Genomic DNA, 25,930 nt, shown 5'->3' on the forward strand with positions numbered 1-25,930 from the left:
AACCTTTGCCTGGAAGTCTTAACTGAGAATGTGGAAAGCTTTAAGTTGTGCCGGTTTTTGGCCCCTTCCCTGTCTTAATGTTACTCCTATCATAAAACTGAGTAGTGTGGATTTGAGGAAAGACTTAAATTAAAAACTTTAGAGAAAAATAGTTATACTTTATAACAATTTAAGTTACAATACAGTTTTAATGAGAGTAAAATAAAATAAATGCACTAACAGAATTAAGTGTGGATTATTTTTAACACCTAAGCTTTAATAATTCAACAAAATCAAAGTTATTATTTAAATTATTTTTTGAAAAACAGAACACAGGTATAAAACAATTGGAAACAATTTAAATTTTGCTGTTCAGAAAGGAAGTGGACGTTACACTGTAAATTTTACTGATCCAAATAGTTTAAAAACAAGATCTGAGTTCCCTTAAAAACTTTGATGTTCTGTCTATGCTAAATTACACAATAACATAGTTTCAAACTTTCCCTCCATAATTTCATTTATCATAAATGGATTTTACATTACTTTACCATCCGTTTCCATTTTTTTAAATCCATGCTGCTTTTTTTTAAAAATCGGCGTATTGTATTACTGTCAAGTGTATCCTCCCCTAAAAAAAAATTTTTCAAACTTTGAACTAAGAAAAATTTGATTTATCTCCCTTTAAAATAATGGATGTATCACTGGTTCTCAGTCCATATCACTGGGCATCTTATTGTCCTTGCTGTCACAGCTGCTACGCTGACACTTTCTTAGATTCTTTCTTCTTTCTGATTGGCGCCATTATTTTGGGAGGTTGAAAAACGGCATGACATGTTGTACAAACTGGAATAAAAACATTTTATGCCAAAATTTTTGACAGTGACTAGTATATCCATTTGAGGCACAGCAAAGTAGAGTAAAACTAGTTCACTAAGACAAAATACAACCTTTAGATGAAATTGACATTGTTATTTGTCTATGAAAGACTGAATATGATTATTAAAATCTCTAAATGTCCAACAAAGTTAATTATCATTTGAATGAGGCAGGCTGACGGACATATCTTGAGTGCAAAGTAAATGAACTGCTGAAAATTTGAGTAAATCTTAATTAAGAATAGTCATTTATCGCATTATATTACTGACAGTTCTCTGCGGATAATAAATTAAATAATACCATTTTTTGGCCCGAGCCAACAAACAAAGGTTTTATCTTATTATTCATGGAAAATTCTGAATCAAACAACTCGATACATGATTTTTCAGTGTGACTTAAAACCGTTTTCAATTCAACGACAGAAACTAATTGGCTTAAATTGGTTAATCAATGCATAAAATGATTCCTGGGTTGAATTTGCAGAAAATTGACAAACAAACAGAACACACAAATCCAATGTCGACCAGCTGTCTGTGACAAAAACATGCTGCCCTGAAAGTAATAACATTTTATGTGTTTATATTAGTTTGTATCAATAGGAATACAGTGTATGAACAATCCGATCACATTATCACATTTAATTTTGGTACAACAGGGCAGTTATTTTTTCATTATACTAGTCTTTCCGCCCCTAGCCTCTAGGAAAATAGCCAAAACATTTGTAGTTTCCCTGAAAAAATTTTGAACAGCATATCAAGATTTTTATTTTTAGAAAAAAATCTTACTACCTTATATTATTCTAGCGGCGTCACCGATCGAGGCATCTTGGGGGTGGGGGAAATCAACCCAACTTCCAAGAATTTTTTTTTACAGAGGGTCATTTTTTAGGGGCGAGTTCTCTTGGTTCCCTTCCCAAAAAGAGTTAGAAGTTTCTTTTCAAACTGGACGGATTTTTTTGTCTGGTTGGCCGTCAGGAGCACTGTATCTATTATTTAACACTTTCAATTTATAAAGTATAGATAGTCCCTGGTATAAAAATTGTAACTTACTTGTAGTCGACCCTGATTGGTGGAGGAACCTACCTGAAGTCGACCCTGATTGGTGGAGGAGCCTACCTGTAGTCGACTCTGATTACTGGAGGAGCCTACCTGTAGTCAACCCTGATTGGCGGAGAAGCCTACCTGTAGTCGACCCTGATTGGTGGAGGAGCCTACCTGTAGTCAACCCTGATTGGTGGAGGAGCCTACCTGTAGTCGACTCTGATTGGTGGAGGAGCCTACCTGTAGTCTACCCTGATTGGTGGAGGAGCCCCGAGCATTTTTCTTACAGGAACACAGGGTAAAAACATCCAAATGAGGTACTCTAACAGCTTTTCACTATTTTCTTCAACCTTAATATTTAGAAATCAACCTTAGTGCTTTCAATCATACCTGTAAATAAACCAACCAAACCCTCATCTTATTTCTTTTCATTTTCACCTCAGGCCTCTATTCAAACGAGGTAATTTTCCTACAGGGCTCTTTCGGAAATCCTACTTAGTCTGACCTAACTTAACTTAATATAGACGTCAAAAAGTTTGTTTGTGATCCATTGATATGCGAGTAGGGGTGTATATTCTATATCGGATCCCCTGCCTAGAAGGAAAAAAATATGTAGAAGGTGGGTGATGAAAAAATAAAGGTTACCGAAAACGTCAGCTCATACTATTATTTAGAAAAAAAAAGGGGGGGGGGAATAAAATGTTTGGTTTTTTTTCAGCAGAGGAAGAAATCTTGTGCAGAGTATACACCCCGGCCCTGTATGCGAGTGAAGGGAAAGTGCGAGTTTTTAGAAAAAAATGCCATTTATAGGCCATTGTCTTATCCCTTTAGTACCCTGGTATCAATCTGTCTATGTATAAATCTACCTTGAGATAAACTCCGCCAGTGATGTCACAGCCCTGCTGCAGGAGGCCCGAGTCCTGGCCTAGCATACAACAATCCACAGGGATATTAAGTTTCTGTGCAGTGAAGAATGAATTCATGTAGTTTATGTATTGTGCGGCACTGTCCCCGGTTGAAGAAATTGCCAGCAGTCTGGAAAAACAACAAGAATTAGTAATTTTATAAACATAGTCTGCAACAATATCAGGGAGTAAGGGGACATTGTGATGAAAATTCTGCAAATATTTAAAGTTTTTAACATTTATACAATCTCATTTGTTTTCTTAAAAACTTTGAATACTTGATTGGTTGGTTCAAACTAATAGTGAACAAAGGGGGGGGGGGGGGTAGATATACCACACTTTTCTGGGATCTTGCTGCGTCAAGTATCAACTGTGGGGAATACCAAAGGATGACTCCATGCAAAATTTGAGCCGGCTCCGGCCAAAACCGGCCGGGATTTTTATGAAAAACCGGTTTTTTCCGGTTTTTAGGGGGTATCTGTAAATCTAGCCCCCTCCTGGGTACGCCACAATATTGATTTTTGCTTTAAGGTCTGATCTGAATTCCTCATCACTGGATATGACCCCTAGAGTTGAAAAAATGGTTAAAATCCGGTCTTTTGACCGGTTTCCGGCCATTTCCGGCCCAAAAAAAAAATTTAAAAAATCAAAATTTCATCTAAAATTTAAAAAAATATGCTTTAAATTCCAGTTTTCATTAATAATTTTTCAAAAAACAAAAAGCTTAGGTAATGAAGATAATTTTAACAACTTAAAATGTGAAAAAAGGTTGAAAATTGACAAACTTATGTCAATTTGAAAAAAGTTGGTAAATCCTAAAAATTTGACGGATTTATACATACATTTCAGAATTTAGGTTGACTTTGGTCTTTAACACACGCAATATCCAACAAAATTACAATGAGAGGGTCTAAATGTTTTTCTTAATCCAAATTCTACATTCCCTGGCGGTTCCAGGGATATATCAGTAAGGCTTGTCGGCTGGCCAGAAAGCTTTTAACAGGCGGCCGACTAAAGGCCGGATTTGATGGTTTTTAATAATATTTGAGTCAATTTTCAATGATAAGATAACGAGTTCAATATATATATTTATCAATTTTGAATTTGTTAATTACAATATCACATTTAGTTTTTTATCACAAACTAATTACAATTTAATATACAATTTAATAGTTTTTTGTAGCGAAGCTACTCCACAATTTAAAATGTGTGTCTGTCCGTATGTCCATATGTCAGGGGATGAACCTCTAATTAAGATATATGTCTGAGTTTTTCTGTGTACATTCCTCTCAGCATCTAATCTAATTCCGTCTGTCTGTTGGTTAGGCTCAAAATAGTTACATTAATTTTTTGTTTGTAATATCTTAAGCCACATCTGCTCTATAATCAACTTTGTCCATTTGCCCACTTTGATCAATGTACTACTTATGTATGTTGTAATCCTTGCTGTTTGTTATTACAAAAATTTATTGATTGCCAAAATACAATTCTTATATAAAACTATTCTTCTGAAAGTTCATAGTTTTTAATGATGCTATTGTAGGTAATTTTTTTCCTGGCTTCAGAAATAGCTACTGCCTTGCCCAATTTAGACTCAAAAGGAATGTCTTTCATAGCTACTGACGATGTCAATTGGACAGCAGCCTCAACTCTCTAGAAAACAAGGATTAATGCATCCATTTGTAATGTAGAGTAAGAACTACAGAAAATATCAAACTACAACAAGTGATTTAAAGCTATAGTACAGTAGAGTTTATCATAAAATCACAAAACAGCAAATAAAGTTAATTATGGATAGCAGGAGAGGCCAAAAAATGTATAGATGTATAGAAAGTAATTTGTTATAGTGTAGCTGCGCTACTTAAGTAATCCTTAAGTAATTTTAAAAGATGAATTCAATCAAATATCAGAATGTAATATCTATAACCTGTGAATGGCATTCATAAGGCACAGAAAAGCCACCATTCTGTGCCCACTGCATTAGTTGGTCATCGTCTATTCCTTTGAGAACAGGTGGCTCTATGACCAATGCATCAGAAGTGACTTCTGACAGTTTCTGAGCATTGATGTTAATATCTTTCGGTATTCGAAATACCCTCCTTTCTGTAACATTATTTCTCCTGGATTCCATGATTTGAAGATAAGCTTTGATGCGTTCTTGCTCATCAGGGGAAGCTAACATCCCCACAACTAAGTTTTCTTTATGGAGAAAGAAACCATTGTCAGATAGTGCTTTTAACACGACATTTTGAATATCCGAAGGAAAAAACTCCCTAAAACAATTTATTTTGTATTGCAAAAGTTGTCTTTTTAAGTCAGAAGTGATTAATGTAAAATAAAAAATTATAATTTCCAGAATAGACAATTCCCCAAAGTTAAAGTAATGGTGTTTATTAATTTCTATGCTTTTTAGTAGCGAAGCTACTCTATAATTACTAATGTCCGTCCGTCAGGATTTGAGGGAAACACAACTTTCTTGGTCCCAAACTGAGATAGCACTTCGTTACTTATGGATGTTTTCATCCTCGTTTCTGTCTTTTTATTATGACAAAAAATTATTTATATATAAAGATTTCACCTTGTCCGAGCCATTATGTTGAGTGTATGCAACGGACCATGCACAAAATTACTCTGTCGTTTTACGTCCAAGAAACCACATGCATAAATCTTGATTGTAAAGTTGACAAGCTGTGTCAACTTGTCAGACGGATTTGTACATCGCATGTAATGGTCCAAGATGTATGTGGCTAGAAATTAAATTTATCTAATCATTCTATATTTAGCAAGAATGAGTGTATGTCTAAAACTATTTGATATTGTTTACAAGAGATTATTATCAGACAAAAAACAATTATGTGCAATAGTCGAAATATTTTTGAGATTTGTTTGTAGTAAACTGAAGGTTAAAAAAGAGAGAAAAGGATAACAGAAATTTAATGGATGGAGAAAAGGATATCCAATAATTCTGAACTAAACTAGTAAACAGTATGACAAATGTTATATTGCTAATTTATACCTGTATTGTTCCAGCGAGCTGATGATAGGTGTCCTATTTTCGAATTTCTTAGACTATGGCTATACTTGCCCTCAATACATGCCTTTGCTATATTGAAGAGCATCCTTTGGTCACGTGACATCCCTTTGACTATTTCAGCATCTATTTGTGGAAATTCGGGACAATATATGGGAGCAAAGTCTGTTACAGAAGGTCTGTTTTCTGGTTCGTTTGCTGCTTTCCTAATTTCTGATCCAATTGGGCCATCGGGTAGGCCATCTACAATATATTTTAATTTATATTTAGTAATTCAAAGCTTTTTGTTTTTTAAAGAAGTTTTTAAATAATGTTATTAGTTTATAGAATTGAGAATACTTAAATAAAAAAAGAACATTTTCTATTGACTTTTTGTGAAGTCTTGCTCTATAAAGCCATGTCTTATACTTCTTTTTAACTTTCTAACTTTACTATCCAAAATATCAATAACATATTTTATACTTTTACCTGGATTTTTTGATTCGCCATCAAGATAAAACATGACCTTTTCCAAAACCTAATATTGTATTGGATATTAGTTGGGTTAGGTTAGGTTTAAGCTAATAATACAAGATAACTACTAATTTGAACTTTCAATTTGTTTCTAACCTTTTCTTCACAATGCAACAAACAAACACTATGCTGAACATTTCTATCTATCTTGTCTTCCAATCTTCTTATCAAACCAGTATTACAGCCTAATAAAACGAATTTGTTGAGTTTGCTAAAATGTGTTTCCTGCTATGAGAATTAGTTTATAATACATATTTTTGTGTAAACTATATTCATTCTGGCAAAATTTTTGTTTATTTTGTTGGCATTATTATCTAATTTTTGTTAGTAATAGATATATAAATATTTGTTTGTTATTTGCTTGAATGCATAGCTATTCTATAAATAGTTTTAAAACTTAAAACAAGGATGAACACATCCATAAGTAGCGAAGCTCTAACTCAATTTGGAGCCGAGAAAATCTCGCTTCCCCCAAAACCTGAAGGATGGACGGACATTAGTAAATATAGAGTAGCTTCACTACTAAAAAATGATAAATATAATTCAATATACCAGTATTCAATGCAGTTCCATCACACCCTACTATCTTTAAATCTGTTATGTCTATATTCCTGAATATTTGAATAATTAACATTACAAAATACTGTAATTTTGAATTAGTATATCTAACTTATATATCTTATATAAGATGTCAAATTAAAGATCTTAGTATTTTTGTTCATAATGGCAATTTTCTTTTCTTTTTTATTGTGTTTTAGTACCTTAAAACCGACTTAATCATTTTTTAAAAAAAAACTTAAATTACTTAAAAAATGAGAGGTCTACAAAAAAACAATTGCATATCTAAATTCTATGGAAAATTTTACATCTACTACTTTCTAAAAACACCGACTAGCTATTTAAGATAAAAATTAAAAAAGTTAAGACCCCTTCTTTAGAAGATAAGTATTACAGTTTACCTTTCTTCAAGATATTCAAACATATTCTCTGATATTGAAGCTGCATCACCCTTTTCAGAAGTGAAAAATCCGAGATATTTATCTTGTATTGTAGTCATTGATATGTGTTCCCTTATTTTAGGTACTCTGATTGTTTGTCCATCCAAGGTTGGTAACTGTTCTGTAATTTTGAGCTGTTTGCCGTCAAATCCTAGATAGGATAATTTCAAGTTGCTGATAGAAGATAGTAACATCTTTCGGTTTTCTTTCCTGAAAGTAATAATATTGCATAACAAATGGTAATATTAATTGACTTGCTTTGCTTTCTAAAAAGTATCTAACTGCTAAAGAAATGACCAAAGCATACAATCTAACATTCTAACATTTCTAAGTTAACAATAAGAACTATACATTAAACAATATAAAAAGCTTTGTTAATAAAAAGATTGTCATAACATATAATTAAATTTTTATATTGTGTTGTGTTGGCCATTTTTATAAATTTCAAATGGGTACAAAATCCTTTAAAGTATAGAAATTTCCAACTGTAAATGAAAAATTATTTTGAGAATATATTAGTTTACTGTTGAAAATTTTAAGAACAACGGCAAAACCGCTGACTTCTTCATATAATTCTTTTGCTGAATTTAAAATTTTTTTATCATTCAAGATTAACACAACATAAGCAGTTGCTGTGAAGCTAATAGAGGATTATAAAATTATCTTTTAGGTATGTAACTTAATGGCAAACATCATATAAAATCTGAAGTAAAGTTTTTAAAGAAATGTTAAACTTTACCTGCATCTTTCAATCTTTCGAAAATTCAATTTAGCTTCTTGATTGTGTGAATTGATATGATCACAGTCCAAAAGAAAACTATTGATTACATCTACGGCAGCTGCATTGGATATCGAAAATCTATCTAGAGCACAAGATAAGTTCCTGAAATTTAAACCCATTAAAAAAAACAAGAATAACAACAGTCTTTGAAATTATATTAAAGATATATGTAAATACCCACTCTTAATTTTATATTTGTAAAGCTGGTGTTAAGGGCTAATCTGAAATAATTATACACATTTATATTAAGTGATTGTGTAAAAATCTATGAACTTGCAATATTTTGTCATTACCTGAAATTTGTATTTCTATAGAAACCACTGTTTTTCTCTTCCATATCATCGTACCAATCTAAAGTATCAGTATCTTCTTCTTGGCTATTATCTTCATTATCAGAATCAGTTGGGTAAAAGTGTTCTTCTTCTTGTCTAAAATCTAAATGCAAAATATATTTTTTCTTCTTTAGATATACAAATACAAAATAAAACTTTATATAAATTTTTCATGTAATTACAAATAATGTCCTTATTTGGCAACAAGGATGACAACATCCATAAAAGCGAAGCACTGAAACGGTAGGACAAATGGACATTAACACTTGTATAGTGTCTAAACTGAATAATCAGAATATAAAAGTATAAGAGTCGAAGCAAAATTGTAAGTAAATTTGTTGAAAAACTGCTTGATTATAGAGTTGCTTTGCTTATAATTTTGTTCTTTGTTGTCCCAGGAATCAACATACCAAAAATCAGATCAAACGGATAATTTGATCACATAAAAATGTGTTGTTAAAAAAGTAGAAAAATCAACATGTTTAAAATGGACATACAGACATTCTGGTTATGATTATAGAGTTGCTACGCTTTCTAAATCGTACCTAACTACTACAGGAATCATCATGCAAAGTTTGAAATCGATAGGACAATTCTAACATGCCTTAATTAACGAATAAAAGCTATCAATCTCGGACGGACGGACGGACGGACAGACCGACCCTAATTATAGAAAAGCTTCGCTTTTAAAAATCATTTCGGAAAAATTATATCAAGTCATATGACGCAAAAAAATAAACTTTAATATATTGATTACCTTCATGAGTTTCATATTGTGCAGAACTTCTCATATGATATGGAGGTATATTTGTTTTATTTTGTAAAACTTTGTGATAAACTTCTAATTTCGATTTTGGTACTTTTGATTCATCTATTGCAGGAAATAGCTGTAACATTATTGCTGGTAGTTTTTTCTTTGCACAACAATGTTTGTATACTTTTCTTATCTCTCTAACATATCTACGTAAGTTGCTTATGTCACGAGCTACATCATGATTGAAAATCTCATTAACCTTAATTGAATTCATTGAAAATCTATTGATCAAAATAAAAATTTAACTTTACATCTTTCTGACAGCTTTTATAAAGAAACGTCAAATATTTTGTAATGTAGTTATGAAGTTTGCGTTAAAATTTTATCATTAAACTCTGAATATGAAATATTTTTCATTTTTTCTATATTTGGATGTTCAGCTAATAGTTATAATTTTTAAGGCTTACTTACTTTTAAAATAATTTTATCTAAAACAGCCCCAATATCGTTATCGTAGAGAGGAAGTGCATTACAAAGTTCTAAATTGGTTGGTAAAGTGTGGGAAGGAAGGTCACATTCTTTAAATTTTTTGTTCCCAACCAACTCCAGATTGTTCCAGCTAATCCGTTCTTTAAAATACTTTCTATAACGCATCTATATACATTGTAAGAGATAGATAATATGATAAGACAATTATATATAGCTTTTTTGTAGTTCCTCTTTTAAAACCTATAACTTGGGTTTCATAATTAAATAGCTGCTGACGCATTTTTTAATAGAATTAAATTTCACTAACTTTAATGAAATAGATATAACAGAATAAAGTTTAACATAACATAAGTTATATATGCACTATAAAAAAAAGCTAGCTTTAGCTATGTTTAAAAAAATGCGTTCGATACAACCTAAATACCACTGCCAGCCAAGCTAGGCAAAACTGTAATTTTTTCAAAATTTTAAAATAAGCTAACTCTTATTCTATATTTTAATTATTTTAGGATATAAAGTAAACCCAATCCAACAACAAGGATAACATAATAAGAAGAAAAGTTTTAGAGAATTGAAAAAAATAGTTGTTTATTCTAGTAAAGCTGACTACTTCAAGCAAAAAAATTGCGGTCAAAAAAGGGGTAAGAAAATAAAAGGGGGTGATTCATTAAATCCAAACATCGTTCATACACACAATTTACATTAGAAAAATGCGGTCAAATTTTTAGGATTTACCAACTTTTTTCAAATTGACATAAGTTTGTCAATTTTCAACCTTTTTTCACATTTTAAGTTGTTAAAATTATCTTCATTACCTAAGCTTTTTGTTTTTTGAAAAAATATTAATGAAAACTGGAATTTAAAGCATATTTTTTTAAATTTTAGATGAAATTTTGATTTTATAAATTTTTTTTTTGGGCCGGAAATGGCCGGAAACCGGTCAAAAGACCGGATTTTAACCATTTTTTCAACTCTAGGGGTCATATCCAGTGTTGAGGAATTCAGATCAGACCTTAAAGCAAAAATCAATATTGTGGCGTACCCAGGAGGGGGCTAGATTTACAGATACCCCCTAAAAACCGGAAAAAACCGGTTTTTCATAAAAATCCCGGCCGGTTTTGGCCGGAGCCGGCTCAAATTTTGCATGGAGTCATCCTTTGGTATTCCCCACAGTTGATACTTGACGCAGCAAGATCCCAGAAAAGTGTGGTATATCTAGGGGGGGGGGGGGCAAAAGTGACACTTTTTGATACCAAAACTAAAAGTCAACAAAGGAACTCAACTAAAAAAAGAGTTACAGGTCTGACATTTTGCATGGCAGTTGCTTTATAGGGGTAAAATATGGAACTGTGAAGAAACGGCAGCGCAACCGCCGAAAACCGCCAAGAAAAGGCAAACAAAATTTCGGCGGTTTTCGACGGTTGCGCCGCCGTTTCTTCACAGTTCCATATTTTACCCCTATAAAGCAACTGCCATGCAAAATCTCAGTTGCGCCGCCGTCTTTGTAAATTAGAATTAGTAGAAAAGGGGGGGGGGGGGCGAAAGTGACACTTTTTGAAACCAAAACTAAAAGTCAACAAAGGAACTCAACTAAAAAAAGAGTTACAGGTCTGACATTTTGCATGGCAGTTGCTTTATAGGGGTAAAATATGGAACTGTGAAGAAACGGCGGCGCAACCGCCGAAAACCGCCAAGAAAAGGCAAACAAAATTTCGGCGGTTTTCGACGGTTGCGCCGCCGTTTCTTCGCAGTTCCATATTTTACCCCTATAAAGCAACTGCCATGCAAAATCTCAGACCTGTAAGTCTTTTTTTTTTAGTTGAGTTCCTTTGTTGACTTTTAGTTTTGGTTTCAAAAAGTGTCACTTTCGCCCCCCCCCCCTTTTCTACTAATTCTAATTTACAAAGAGGGTAATTTTTTCCAGTTAAATGTTATATTAATATGTACATCAATTTATTGTCCTATACTCTAAGATTCATGAACAAGAAAAAAAAGTTTGTAAGCCAATAAATTAAAAAAGTTTGGGTACTAGAATAATTTATAGAAACAACAAAGAAATGACTGACTAAATACCTAATTAATATCTAATAATCAGAAAAACTTTCCTACTAACAATATAAAGATTTGGAAAGAGAGGAAAATCGAAACATATAATGATGTACAGTACAGCATAACTGCTCTATAGCACAGAGTGTACGCCCATCACATAAATAATACCTTGGATTTACTTTCTCGGCAGGACCAAGTGAGGCATACACTCTGTACACGTCATATTATTCATTCAAAAACTTTATTAAAAAGCTAAAAGAATCCCTCCTATTATATAAAATAGTAAGCTTTTTTTCTGTCTGTAGCGAAGGATCTCTCTAACCGCTGAACCGATATGGTTCTCCTTTACAGTGAGGCTTCTTAGAGGTCCAACGGTGGGTTTAGGCTATTTTTTGCCCTTCCATTTCCCTTCGAATATAGATCCTCCTAGATGCTAGGGGCGCATCCGCTAGTATGTATATAAATAAGTTAAGTATATAAATAACTCCCTGGCCTCTAGGGGACGCAGACACAAGTTTTTTTTTATAAAAAGTAAGAAGATGAATAATTTTCCTGTTGATATAAGTGAGAGCCATGGCGAGGCCTCCTGAAACTAGAGATTCTGTTGCTGTAGAGTGGAGGTCCATGTTTATCACAGTTTTTAATCTTCGCCTAAAATAGATTTGGTTAAGCTCCGTCGCCTCTAGACGTCTAAACTATTTAAACTGGCGGCTATTCACCTAGCGGCCTCTTGGGGCACTTGATTAAAGGGAGCGAGAGGGAAAGTCGACCCTGCACTTTAAGTTTTAGTTTTAAAAAGAATTAGGTAGTAAAATAAATTTTTGAGTAATATTTTTTTGGTGATTCTCTTTGGATGGTAGTAAAACCCTCCCCCAAAGTTAGTAAAAAACTTTTTTTAAACGGAAATGGTATTTTATGTACCTACAGAAAGGTATATTTATGCTTTTTTCAAAGAAATAATTTTAGTTAAATATCTAACTATCTTATTTTTTGTTCAATCTTAATAAGCTGGAGAAAAGACAGATGAATTTTTGTAAAAGGGTAATAGCAAGAAATGCATTTAAACTTGAACTTAGTAAACCACATATTTTTTCCTGTTCAATAGTTTAAACTACAGTTATACCTATGGCATACTTATATTTGAAAGAATTACCAAATAGTTTTTAAAAATCAATACTTAAAATCATACTCTTGAAATATATTCAACTTGTACGACTGACTTATTTTCTTAAAAAAAAACTATGACAACTATTTTAGGGATGCCCAATTGTGTGTTATTTATTGCAATAAGTTTTTTTTTTATATATTAAATAGACGGTAAAAACCGCCTGGTATAAGTTTATTTTTATTTCAATTATCTTCATGGCTAATCTACATATTTATTTTCACTTTTCAGTGATCAACACGGTTTATTTAAACATGTTATTTTTAATTTGATAAGTCCAATACACGGTGGTTTCATTGTTATTAACAAATCTTCAGTTAGTTATAAACAAAGACATGATGAGTAAAAAATATGTAAAAAAATAGTAAGGCTTTTATGTCGCTAGCTTAAGATTTCGATAACTACTAAACCAATTGAGTTCTCCATTTTATGGAAGATTCTTAAAGGTCCCGGGATGGTTTTAGGCTATTTAATTTTTATATATATGTTAGGTTTTAGGCTATTTTTTTATTTTCTTACTTTTCTTACTCCTTATAACACAGAGCTACTAGATTCTAGGAGCGCAGACACTTATACATTACAAAAAAAATTTAAAGGTTGACTACTCCTAAGTACCCAAACTCGTTAAATGCACCTTTTGCATCTTTCCCATTAGAATAGCTTAACTTCTATTAAATTAGGTACCTGACTACAGTTTCAAACTGATAAAATGCTTCATGCTGCCCATCCTGTTTAAGTCTTTATACTTAAGATCTCAGAAAATGCTAGACTAATAGAAAAAATAATTTCAAGGGAACTTAAAAACGAAACAATAGGTGAAAATTTTTAGTATTGAAGCTACACTATAATCTTATTGTACGTCAGTACGTTAGGAACCCTATTTAAAAAAAAGACAGCTGTTGATTCTCCATACCAATATGCAATATGCATCCAGTAAATGATTTACTGGGTCCTCTAGTCTGTCAGTAATGCTACAAAAACATATATACATCTATTTAGAGAGGTTATCGTGATTTTCAATTTATTCATTTATCATTCTCTATTCTCTTTTCTATGAGTACTAAACATCTGCACTATAACTCATGATTGTATGTGCTTTACTACTTTAGGGAACCATAGGTCTTTGGAAGATTTAGGCTATTTCTTCTTTTTTTAGTTAAGAGGGGGGGGGGGAGAAGGTCAGTTTTCTCACAAAAATCTTTGGGAAAAAAATTACCTCCCCCCCTCCCCCAAAAAAATGTCATATTTTCAATGATTAACAAAGCTAAAGTCCCTTGAAGCTAGATGCAAAGCCATATGTATAAAAGTATAATTTCCTGTTGACGAAGAATTTCTTTGGACTGGTCCGGGTCTGGATAAAGATAGGAACAACCTGTCGCGTGTGCAGCCACCAATGCCACCCTAAAGTTAGACAAGAGATGAAGGTTTTAAGCCAGGTGTGTAGAGATTTTCCAAAATTCCACTCACCCCTCGAGGAATGGGGGGTTGGGGGAGAGAAATTTAAAATAAAGAAATTTTCAGTATTTGTATCATTAGAGTAAGACACTAGAGGGGGAAAGGGTTAAATAACTGTTTTTCCTTATCGCAATGACCTTGTGTCGACTCTCAATAGGGTCTTTAAAAATCAACCAATGGTGTCGGGAATATTAACACAGCCAAGTAGCAGAAAACAATTCGCTAACAGACGAAAAAGGACATAAAAAAAAGGGGGAGGTAGTTATCTGTAATTGTATATACAGGGTGCGGCACATAAATCGAGACATTTTGTAATTTTTAAAGAAATGAACATAAAATCGTCAATTTTAAAGATTTTATTGAATTTTAAAAACTGGGAAGCAAAATAGGTATATGACTAGTAGATTATTCAACAAAATCGCCGCCAGCCTCAATCAACGCCTCTACCGGCCTCCTCAACCGCCGGCAGGTCCAGGTCAAAATGAACCTGTCCAAGCTGGCGTAGTTCTCCTTGATAGTGGCAATGAGGGAGGTCTTTGTGGTATAGGCACGTCTATTGGTGCATGCTTCAAAGTAGCCCTAGGTCCAAAAGTCCATTGAATTAAGATCGGGCTGCTGGGAGGCCACATTTCCTTAGGAACATGAGTAACCGCCAAATTGACAAAATCCATGTTTTTGCACTCATTTGGGCTAGGATTTAGCTACAGTGGACTTTAAGTACTCAAAATGCTTGTCTTGATGAGTTGAAGACACACACAAAAATTTGGGTCAAATTTCCAACTCCTTCTCTATCGGGCCCTACTGTTAGTGATTTCTTAAGGCTCAAAATCTTAAAAAATCGACCTCATTTCGGCTAGGATTGAGCTAAAATGGATTTAAACACGGCAAAATGTGTGTCTCAATGAGCCTAAGACACCCACAAAATTTGGGGTCAAGATTCCAACTCCTTCCCTGTTGGACCCTACGTTTTGTGATTTTGCGCATTAAACCACCGGCGCGATTGGAATCTGCCTTGTTGAACATGTGCGCGGCCAGCTCGGTGTACACGTCTATCTTCGTCTAGATTTTTTTGTGCAAAAAGGTCATTACCTAAGCTTTCTATAGTGGGGTCAAACATCCTGATTGGTCAAGTAGTTTTCGTGCCATGGCCGTTTAAAAAATGTCTCGATTTATGTGCCGCACCCTGTATACATCTATGCTATAGAACTTTTTTTTTTAAATTAAGGAAAGAAATAGAGAGAAGTAAAAGGGAAAGAAATTGAACAAGATTTGAAAATAACCACCCCTGTTTTAAGCAAATAAAAAATACAGATAAAGGGTATAGTAATTAAACGGAAGATTCTGTAAATATAGTGTTTTCTACATTGTTTTAACATTAGCCATTAAAGCATCAAAATATTCAACTATTTTATACATTTATCAATAAAATCACGAATTTTATGTTAATTTCAACTTATTTACCTATAATGTGTTTGATGTTTAAATTTTAAGGCATAAAAATAACTTTTTTCTTACCTATTTGAGGCATGTAACATAAGGTGGCTGTTCATGAATGTCAGCAGAGAGTTCATCACTCGGCTGAAACTTCCTAATTTAATTTTTAAAAAGTTATGTTGAAAGTAGCGCAGCAATGATGGCATTGTGGACAAAATAATGTTATTTCTAGAATCGCTACGAAACCGATTAATATCCAATGGATTAGAACCGGTTCAAAGTCATATTGAAAAATTATGTATGGCATCGTTTTATATCCAGTTATCTACGGATCTAAAAATGTACAATCATAAGATTAAAACGGGGTTAAAAAACTGGTTATAATTTTTTTGATTATACATTTTTATATCCGCGGAAAGCTGTTTATAATACAATGCGATTAATTACTATTCCCAATTAAATTCTCAAGTTTTATCAAAACTGGCGGCTACACCTATAGATGCCTCCTGGGGCACTTAGGGTATAGTTGGTATATGGAACTACTTGTGTTATAATATATTCAATATTCATGTAACTTATGCTAACAATCATATTTCTGATATGGTACCTTTCACTATCACAGATAGAGAACGGGATCTAAAAGGATATGACAATGACCGATAATATGTACATCTCCAAAGATGATACATAAAATTGCTCCTTCTGTAGATTATAATTAGCGGTTGATACGTAGGGGCACTTAACTTAAAATTAAATAAAATTCCCCAATGTTGTTCAGCAAACGAATAAGTAGAGGTTATGTAAAACAAATGCAATAAACAGCCCATTTTCTTAAATCTAAAGGAATAAGACGATGGCCGATAAATTGATGTACATTATATTACCAGCACATGCACATCAGACTAACGTAACCATTATGTAATTAATAACTAGAAAAATCTCCCTGGAACCCATTCAAACCATAGCCCCATAACCCAAAATCTAATTGGATTCCTAGATTGTTTATTAAACAAATATCACAATAAAGTTTTTATCTATGAAAAGATATTTTATGGAGAAAAAAATTTTTTAAACCAGCCACATCATAACAAATTAAATTTATTGATACTTGTCTGCAATATTCAAAATTAACAAACGAGTTAGCGGCATTCTGTGCGCTAGTACCCAAAGTCAGTCAGAAACTGCTAAATTCTTGCACATTCCCTTTAAGCCAGTACCCAAAGTCTGAGACTCCTAAAAATTGAATAGTCGATCCATTGTCCCCTCCCTTACTCCCTGTGTAAATCTCCAATTGTACACAATATTGCCCCTTTTATTGATTATAATTAGCGGTTAAATCGTTCGGACACTCAACATAATATCCAAATAATCAAAATTCAATAGAAGTCCCAGCAAACTAATACGTTAAGAAAAACTTTGGGGACTAGTGTAAAAAAACAGCCAAATGTCTAAAATATAAAATGTTTTGCTTGTACCTGGATGCCTGGCGTACATGAGCTGGTTAGGATTAACATCCACTATAACCACCAGCAGCTGATTACTCTCGTCAATTTCGTCTTCAGTCATTATTTTTGCTGTTGTAAAATCTTAATTATCTGAAATGATGTTGTAATAAAGGTTAAACCAAGGGGATTAACGACTAATTTGTTAACCACAAGCATCTAAGGGCTTTATATTTAAAGTGAAGCAAAAAAATTCCGCCCCCCCCCCCCTCTAGTTTTTTTCACAAGGAGGAGAAAAATTAAAAAGGTTTTCCGTACTCATTATTTTATTTTTATTATTCATGGAATTTTCTCTTTTTTTTCCTTCTCCCTCTCACATATTTTTTATTTTTCATGCAGAATATACACCCCTGCCCTTAAACCATGCTGGGAGCTATGAGAGACATCCATAAAACTTAGAACTAACTCAGCTCGGTGGTTCGCAAGATCTCAACAGACAGAATATTAGAATAGGTATAAAACTTTAAACTGTGCGTTAAATCAACCTCTCCCCTCCCCCCCCCCCCCCCCCACGGTTATATATTCTGCATCGAATCCCCTGATAAGGGGGGGGGGGGGGGAGGATAAAAAATATGTAAGAGGTGGAGAAAAAAAATAAAGAAAAAAGCAGTCCTGAAAACTAGGGTTGGCAATCCGAATCCGGAATCCGCCCAATATTTGGAATCCAGAAACCGTTTATTATAGCGGTTTCGGATTCTTAATTGTTAGGCTAAAATTAGCGTCTTGGGTTTTTTCTTTCAATCCCTCCTCCTTGAAGGCAAAGAGCACCCACGTTCCTCTTTACCCCTCTCCTTGGGGGAAAAAATTTAAATATTTTGCAGCAGGTGAAAAAAAAACTTGTGCAGAATATACACTGACTCCCCCCTCCCCCCTTCTAGTCCATAATAAAATAAAAATACCATTTAAAATCAGAAATTTTATAAATATTATATTACTTAAAATTTTCAAAATTCATATAAAATTGTCAAAATAATAATTTATGTACATTTTCTACACAACAGCATTGTACTAATATGTAAGCTTTTATCAATTAATATCATTTGAAAGGGGAAAACGATCATATGACAAGTGGGTTATAGTCCCTATCGTGGAAACGCCTCTTGCGGTGCGTCTCGTCGTATATTCATAATAGATTTTCCTCCATTTCTAGCCTCGGCGTGGGGCTCATACCATGCGGTGCCAATTGCCTAACCTTCAGGGGCAATCACCTAGCCCAACTTAATCTAACATAACCAAATATAACTTATCAAAAGCTACTGTGAAAATACGACGAAACGCTTCTTAAGAGGCGTTGTCACAAAAGGAACTGCACCCGAAAAGTGTTTAGTACATTTAGAAACATCATAGAAAGGTTACAAATCAAAATATAACTGTCTTGAACTGGTAATAAGATTGGTTGAAAAGAGGATCATTTTTTCGCGCATTTTCCGTAATGTTGTATGTAACTATTTTTTTAGTCAACTGTGCTCATAAAGTCAAACTGTTCTTAATGACTAAATGTATATATATATAAAATGGTCTTGATTAAGAACAGTTTGACTTAAAAATGCGCATTTGACTAACCCGTTACACACAAATAAACGCAAAATGCACAAAAAGACCCCATTTAAAAAAAATAACTAATAGCGATTACATATGATATGATATATTAACGATCAACAATATGACTTTGATGGACTATTCCAATAGATGAAGGCATTGAACTGTAAACAATGTTTGTACCCACTGTTTTATATAGCCACGTAAACTTATTCGTTAGCTAAAAAACATTGGGTACTTTAATTGATTGGTTTTTATAATCATTGGGGATTTAAAAATTTCTATCATGTTCTTATACATTAATTCCCTGGTTATTTCAGTCCAACTATCTGTTAAAAAGAAGCTGTACATTTAATTTTATCTGAGCTGGATCTTTAAATGTGTAGCCGTTGCCGTTGCCGTAGCCAGAGGTACTGGTACAGCCACTAACCTAATAGTGATCTTTAAATCAAATTGGCTATTCGTGGCCACGACTATATGCGATATCTAAATCACAACCATATTTTTAATTTTCAGTAAAAATATGAAGAAAAATAATAATAATAATACGTAAAAACATAAAACATTTAAAAATTCATGTTTTATTGGCAGCACTGGCAGTGGCTGCGGCTACGGCTACGGCCTCGACTACGGTCATGGCTACGGCAACGGCTACACATTTAAAGATCCAGCTCTGTTCCTAAATGTATTTACTAAAGACTTGAATTAACCCCACCCCCCCCCCCCCCCTTGTCATATATTTTCACCTTTGTAGAAATAACAACATAGTTTTACTTTAAAACTCAAAATATGGTACATTCTGTTTTTGAATTTAATAATGAGCAAAACTTTAATTTCAAGGAAATGAACATTGGACTCTATATTACACTGGTACTCAAAGTTTTATAACCACGTAATCGAATACGTTTGGTCATAAATTTTAGATACTTTTCTTGAATTTTGATTAGTCGGTTCCAATATAGCATTTTAACCTTTAATTTGAATCTACAAAGTGGGCAAATGTTTATCATCACTGGGGGTGTATTTGATTTTTCGTCCAGTGTCCTATCCCTTAAGTAAAACTACAAAGTAAAGTAATACTTCAATAAGGGGGGGGGGGGGAAGTTTTGACACATTTGCGTAAACAGTGAGTATAGGCTTTATCTTTGGACTGAGAGGATAGGTTATTAGGGATAAAATCATTCTTATATGATGAACTTCCCCCAGATTTAAGATTTTTTGGATAGGCCTCCAGGTTCCAGAGCTCCAGGCCTCCAGGTCCCCTCTGTACAGGTAAAAACTAAAAAAAATAATATTTTTTTGAAGAGTTAGAAGTCAACCTATGAAACAAAATATGCATATTTTTGAATGTTATTCACATATTTGAAGAAAAAAAATGCATATTTTGTTTCATAAGTGGACTTTTAACTGTTCAAAAAATTTTTTTTTAATTTTTACCCGTACAGAGAGGACCTGGAGGCCTGGAGCTCCGGAACCTAGAGGTCTATCCAAAAAATCTTAAATCTGGGGGAAGTTCATCATATAAGAATGATTTTATCTCTAATAACCTATCCTCTCAGTCCAAAGATAAAGCCTATACTCACTGTTTACGCAAATGTGTCAAAACTTCCCCCCCCCATATTTAATTTTGCTGATTAAAATCCAACAGATAAAAATTTATTTGTTAAGCTCTTACTACTATAAAAGACTGAATAAATCATAATTATTTTTCTCATCGTATTATAGAAAGCTTTTCGCGAATATCAGAATGAAAATAATATCATAAATCCAGTCTGGTTGGCCCCAAGGACCAAAGGCTTGAGCCATAAAAACTAGTTTTATTATTCTTGGAAAATTATCTATAATAGGTAGGTACGAAAATTAACTTAAAGATTTTCAAAGACACTACTTTCATTAAAAAAAATAATTCCTCAAAGTGCAAGTTCGGCATTGAACCACCCCTCACCCTCCCATATTTAAAAAAAAATCAATTAAATAAAAAAAGGGTGTGGGTTGTTTTTTTCTTTTGTTAGTTACTTTAGGGCAGGTTAGGTAGCCCAGCCGAATTAGTGCTCTCCGCAAAAGTTAGACAGAGGAAATAAAATGCCCCCTTACATTTTCAATTTATTTGGAGGGGGGTGAGGTTGGTTTCAGTGCTCAACAGACAATTTCAGGGAAAGCATAAAAAATACAAAATATATTAAATTTAATTTACATGCAATAAAACAGACTACAATTAATTATTTATAATATCATTTTAAATTAAGCACCAAAATGTAAACAGTTTAAGAGGATATAGTAATAGTTATACGAATAAAATTACTTTAAAAATATTTTCAATGAAAGCCATTTTAACCAGATTTTGAATGGAAGTAAAACATTTTTCAAATTTAATTTTAATAAAATATATGAAGACGTAAACTGAATTATAGGAATAAAATAGAATATGACAGGTCTCGGCAGCCGCCTAAACGCCTCAGGAAAATCCACCGTTTACAATTATAAAATCACCTAGAAGTCTAACCCTGACCCAAATATAGCAATCTAACTTTAAAAAAAAATTCAAGCTTTCAAATGGGTTTAACTTAAGGCTTAGCCGCAGCTGCCGAGCCCTGGATGATGGCATTAAACGATTAAACTTTTTTTTTATTTCTAGTGGATAAAATTTCCATAATAATGTCTTTGTTTACTTTACATAAAGTCATAAATAAATCTTCAAACTGTGGCAGCTAAGTATCTGGCTAATCAAAATGGTAGAAAAAAGGGTTAAAGCAAAGCACAAAATAAAAAGTTTAAAGCATATTAACAAAGCTTTCATTAACAGGGAAATAAAGTTTAGTAGACAAGATTTTTCACTGGTACTGATAATTTACAACAAATGAAATAAAGAGGGGGGGGGGGGGAAGTTCTGACACTTTTGCGTAAAAAGGGAGTAGTAGTGAGAGGATAGTTCATTTGGCAAAAAAAATCCCTTTTGGGATATAATTTCCCTACTTTTCTGCCAAATAATCTTCTCATTCCTAAACCACATACTCCCTGTTTACGCAACGGTGTCAGAACTCCCCCCCCCCCTAATTTACTCAACAGGATAAAAAGTTATTCACTCGCCTCATAATTATTTAGCCGCGGATATGCATATAATTTTTGGTCTCCCCGTCAACGTCTAAATAATTACAGAACGAGTGAGTAACTAGTTTTATCCTAATCCCAAAACTGGTGAATAAACCAGTTTTGGACACTTAAAAATGATAATTTGAAACTTAAATTTTGATTTCACACATAAACATACAAAGCATTATTCATTTCATTTTTGTTTACATACAACATTACAAAATAAAGATTTGGTTTCCAAAAAATAATCATTTCTATAAATATGTTATCAACTTTATTTTCTAGTAGCGAGGCTACTCTATAACTTAAGAGTCCCTACGTTTTTTCTTGTGAAGGTTCCCTTGTCAAATAAGAATCTATTCTATTTAACACATAGTTTATTTATAACGCTAAAGGTAGGGAAACTGCCATTTAATGGGCTGCAGTAGGAGATCGTCTCCAGATTCCCATGACCATAAGCATTTATTCAACAAGCATGCGAAGGAGGGTGTCCACCTCCCCCCCCCCCGGCCCCCCCCCCTCTGAAATTGAAATGAACAAGGTAAACGTTCCCTTCTCTTTTTCACCCTGTCCAGATTTAAATACAAGTAAAACAAACTCTGAGCAAGCCTAACTATGCTTCGCTACTTATGAATGTCACAATTCTTGTTTTATTGGATTTTTAGGACAAAAAGGTCGTCTGCGTTTAAAGCAATCAATCAAAAATCTAGTTCAACTTTGTTATCGAGATTTCAATTGATTGATTTTAACGCAGACTACCTTTTTGTCTTAAAATCCCAACTCTGCAATTACATAGTACATATCAATGTTTTAAGAAAAAATATTCAATTAATGTAGAAAAATATTTTAACACCAAACATTTGTGTATGAAAATATATGTAAAAAGTTACATTTTAAGGCACTTTATCATGCATTCATTTGTACTAGTGTTTCTACTATTGATAATTATATATTATGTAACCTTATTCAAATAAAAGATTTAAACTAAAAATATCAAAGAGTATGCACAAACGAGAGCAAGTGATTCTAAGCACTTTCCAGCAGTGATTCTAAATGTTTTTTAGGTTAATATACTAGGGTTATGTTTTATATCATTATATCAATTCTAAAAAATAAGATTCACGATGGTTTTATATGAAAAAGCTTTGAAATTTGACACAAAAGTAAACTTTTTAAATAAAAACAGTTAATTTAGAAAAAGGAATATTGTTAACAGTTTTATTAGTGTATTTTCGCAATTTACAGCAATTGATTATGTTTGTGCGTGTTATTTTCTTTGAACCTTTGAACTCAACAAAACATTTGATGATATTTCATCAAAAAATGCTTTACATTAGTAAGTTTGAATCATAAAACATTATATAGAATCATTGCTGGAAGGTGCTTAGAATCACTTACTCTTACACTTGAACTTTTTAGGCCATTCAAGATATTTTTGGCACGGAAAATTTTTTTTCTTACAGGTAAAATTAACAAACTTTTTTCTATTCCTAAAGATCAAATCTGCCCTTTCTCTGCCTATAAATGAACTATTGAATTAATGAAGAACAAGGAAGGTAAGGGATATTGGACTGTAAATTACGTTGTTATCCAAAGTTTTACATCCACTTTATCTCATTTTTTGATTGATTTTAAAACTTTGGGTAATTTTGATTTGTTGGTTCCGAACAGGTGCCTAAACTTTTCAACCAATAATATGAATCGGCATAAGGAGTAATTCTGTTAACCATCATTGGATGGACAGTTATATCATTAATTTTAAGTAAAAAATAGCCTGAATCCCCCTAGTTCTATTGAAAAGTGGGGCATTCATAACAAAAGTTTGAAAGTTTTACTTAGCACAGAAAATATTCTTTTTCTTTGCTTAGTTTAATAAAACCCTTCAAGATATTTGTTTAATCAACTTTGTAGTACTTATAGGAAATAGTCTTAATCATAAAGATGGTAATAAAACTATTTATGAATACCCCTTCAAAAAAATGCCCGCAGTTAAAAGCTTATGTACAAGGTGAGTTAAAATAAACCAAGGAATATAAAAAAAATGAAAAGATCTGGTTCACTGTTTAAAATTACATCAAATTTATTTCATTTATCGTTATTTAATATCTTTTCAGTGCACATTTTAGACACATTTTGTAGTAATGACTTGTAAAACATATTTCTACTTCTAAAGATATTAAGAAACACCTAAAATAAATTTTACAATTCTCATCAAGGCTCGGCAACCGTGCGTCACCCGTCTGTAAGCCTCAGGGAAACAACCTATTACAATTCTAAAAGTCAGCTAGAAGTCTAAACCTGACCAAAACATGGCAATCCCTCTAATCAAAACATTTTTAAAGCATCCAAACGGGTTTAAATTTGAGGCTGATTTCGCAGGGAGTAAGGGAGGGGACAATGGGCAATTAATTCAATATAAGAGTTATCAAAGAAAGGACATGAAATCAAGTTTAATCCAATAAATTTGTAGGAAATTATAAAGGGATTGTTAATTGAATAATAGATTTCCATAGCGTCATGTAAAGTGAAATCACAACTTGTTTTTGATGAAATATATTGAGGTTTTTTGGTATGATTTTTATATTAAAAGATTATTGGACCCGGCCAGCTGCTAGCAAGAATATGACTGCCCCTTTTTATTCTGTTTATTTCCCTTGCCCCTTGCCCCCACCTCCCTTCTCCCCGTCTGCTACATTCCAAACTAACACAACGAGTGTTTATTTCCCTTCCCCCCACTTCCCTTATCCCTTCTCCCGTCTGCAATATTCAAAACATACATAACGAGTAGCGGCATTCTATGCGCAAGTCCCCAAACTCAGTCAGAAACTGCTAAATTCTTGCACATTCCCTTTAAGCCAGTCCCCAAAGTCTGAGACTCCTAAAAATTGAATATTCGATCCATTGTCCCCTCCCTTACTCCCTGCTGATTTCGGCTAACGCGCGGCTGTTTTTAACAGAGAACAAGGACTTCTTTTTTTATATTCCTTCTGGCTGCCTTAAAAAAATGGGAAAATAAAGTCTTTTTTTGACTCACACTGCATGTGCATATATAGGTAGTGATTTTCATGGTGATTGTGTGATTGATTGATTGTGTTGTCAAGTTTTGTTTGGGTAATTTTCTTAAGACGTCTGTTCTTCATTTTCATTTTCCTCGACTCTCACTATGTCAAAATAGTTTGGCGGGTCGTCCTAAAAATTTATTATCCATATTAAAAAAAGACTCGATGTTTGGAAGTCTTTCTGTTTGTCCACTATGGTGTATTGGTTTAAGGAACGCTTTGTACATATCTTATGTATATAAGTCTAATTTTGGGGAGGAAAGATCAGTGATTTCCCACAAAGTGCTAAATCCTCCCTCCTTTTTTGAAAATTGGGGGTGGGGGGTTGTGTTTTTTTTCCCTATGCCTAACCTTGCAGGGCCTTTATCTATATCTGCAGTACCAAAACCCTGCAGTGCTACCAGAACCGAAGATAGTCTGACCTTCCCTGAACTATGGTAATAAGCAAATGAATAACTAACAACCCTCTTATTTAAATTTTTTTCCTATGCTAATATAGGCGAGGGGCCCTATCATGACCAAAATTAATAAAAACAATACAAAAATAAACCTACCCCCCCCCCCCCCCATCTATTCAAGTTATTTAAAAATCTGTTTAGGGGGGATATGTAGTCAAATTGATGCTTTTTAGGAAACCGCCAAAATTAGTGTTACCTTATATATATCAGCATATTGTGGTGGGGCGCTGGGGGGAGGTGAATCCTCCCCGGAAGAAAGAGTTCTCTGGACTTGGCGCGCACCTCCGGCTAAGCGGGGCTGTCGGTCACCCTAAACACATATATGTTTTTTAAATTTTTAGAAAAATCAGAAGCAGAATAAGATTAGTTTTCATGAAAAACTTTCGTTTACAAAAATACATTCGGCATAGAACGTTTTTATCAGAATGGCGTCGAAACTGAGCCGAACTGAATAATCGTGTATCGTATCAGGCTCACATAC

General features: G+C 33.3%; 3 protein-coding genes across 7 annotated transcripts in view; all 3 read right to left on the reverse strand.

The window, feature by feature from the left end:
* Nucleotides 1-72: 72 nt before the first annotated feature.
* On the reverse strand, nucleotides 73-19,525 carry LOC145323801 (general transcription factor IIH subunit 3-like). Its single transcript, XM_080166358.1, has 10 exons — nucleotides 17,277-19,525; nucleotides 15,883-15,955; nucleotides 14,227-14,313; nucleotides 13,597-13,638; nucleotides 12,300-12,398; nucleotides 11,916-11,957; nucleotides 2,762-2,930; nucleotides 2,136-2,245; nucleotides 1,322-1,407; nucleotides 73-822 (listed from the first exon to the last, which is right to left on the reverse strand). The coding sequence occupies exons 1-10, from the start codon at nucleotides 17,365-17,367 to the stop codon at nucleotides 734-736; spliced, it is 888 nt and encodes a 295-aa protein (XP_080022484.1). The 5' UTR covers nucleotides 17,368-19,525; the 3' UTR covers nucleotides 73-733.
* LOC145324037 (uncharacterized) lies at nucleotides 4,233-9,246 on the reverse strand. The gene is made up of 11 exons (XM_080166667.1): nucleotides 9,213-9,246; nucleotides 8,417-8,558; nucleotides 8,082-8,225; nucleotides 7,304-7,552; nucleotides 6,897-6,955; nucleotides 6,441-6,529; nucleotides 6,300-6,348; nucleotides 5,817-6,074; nucleotides 5,379-5,547; nucleotides 4,728-5,073; nucleotides 4,233-4,453 (listed from the first exon to the last, which is right to left on the reverse strand). Exons 1-11 carry the CDS (start codon nucleotides 9,244-9,246, stop codon nucleotides 4,301-4,303), a joined length of 1,692 nt encoding a protein of 563 aa, XP_080022793.1. The 3' UTR covers nucleotides 4,233-4,300.
* A 2,560-nt stretch (nucleotides 19,526-22,085) lies between the features above and the next one.
* LOC145323806 (uncharacterized) overlaps nucleotides 22,086-25,930 on the reverse strand; it is a 247,976-nt gene continuing 244,131 nt past the window's right edge. For 2 of the 5 annotated variants that reach the window (XM_080166366.1, XM_080166365.1), the window contains exons 14-15: nucleotides 25,646-25,759; nucleotides 22,086-25,121 (exon numbers count right to left, since the gene is read on the reverse strand). In XM_080166366.1, the coding sequence (XP_080022492.1) occupies nucleotides 25,053-25,121; nucleotides 25,646-25,759 (183 nt within the window). In that variant the 3' untranslated portion in view covers nucleotides 22,086-25,052. The remainder of the gene's footprint in view (nucleotides 25,122-25,645; nucleotides 25,760-25,930) is intronic. The other 3 variants (XR_013881104.1, XR_013881103.1, XR_013881102.1) reach the window with 3 other exon arrangements.

This window comes from Acartia tonsa, chromosome 7, assembly GCF_053477335.1.
Source record: "Acartia tonsa isolate MP-2025a chromosome 7, ASM5347733v1, whole genome shotgun sequence".
NCBI classification, from domain to species: domain Eukaryota; kingdom Metazoa; phylum Arthropoda; class Copepoda; order Calanoida; family Acartiidae; genus Acartia; species Acartia tonsa.

Excerpts from the sequence above, each read along its gene's own strand:
- LOC145324037 (XM_080166667.1), bottom strand. The coding sequence starts at position 9,246 with ATGAGAAGTTCTGCACAATATGAAACTCATGAAG. Across the intron at positions 8,559-9,212 it reads ACAATATGAAACTCATGAAG|ATTTTAGACAAGAAGAAGAA; the intron begins GTAATCAATATA and ends TTTTGCATTTAG. Across the intron at positions 6,349-6,440 it reads TGTTGCATTGTGAAGAAAAG|GTTTTGGAAAAGGTCATGTT; the intron begins GTTAGAAACAAA and ends ATACAATATTAG.
- LOC145323801 (XM_080166358.1), bottom strand. The coding sequence starts at position 17,367 with ATGACTGAAGACGAAATTGACGAGAGTAATCAGCTGCTGGTGGTTATA. Across the intron at positions 2,246-2,761 it reads CTGGCGGAGTTTATCTCAAG|GTTGAAGAAAATAGTGAAAA; the intron begins GTAGATTTATAC and ends CTAAATATTAAG. Across the intron at positions 1,408-2,135 it reads CCAATCAGGGTAGACTACAG|GGCAGCATGTTTTTGTCACA; the intron begins GTAGGCTCCTCC and ends TATTACTTTCAG.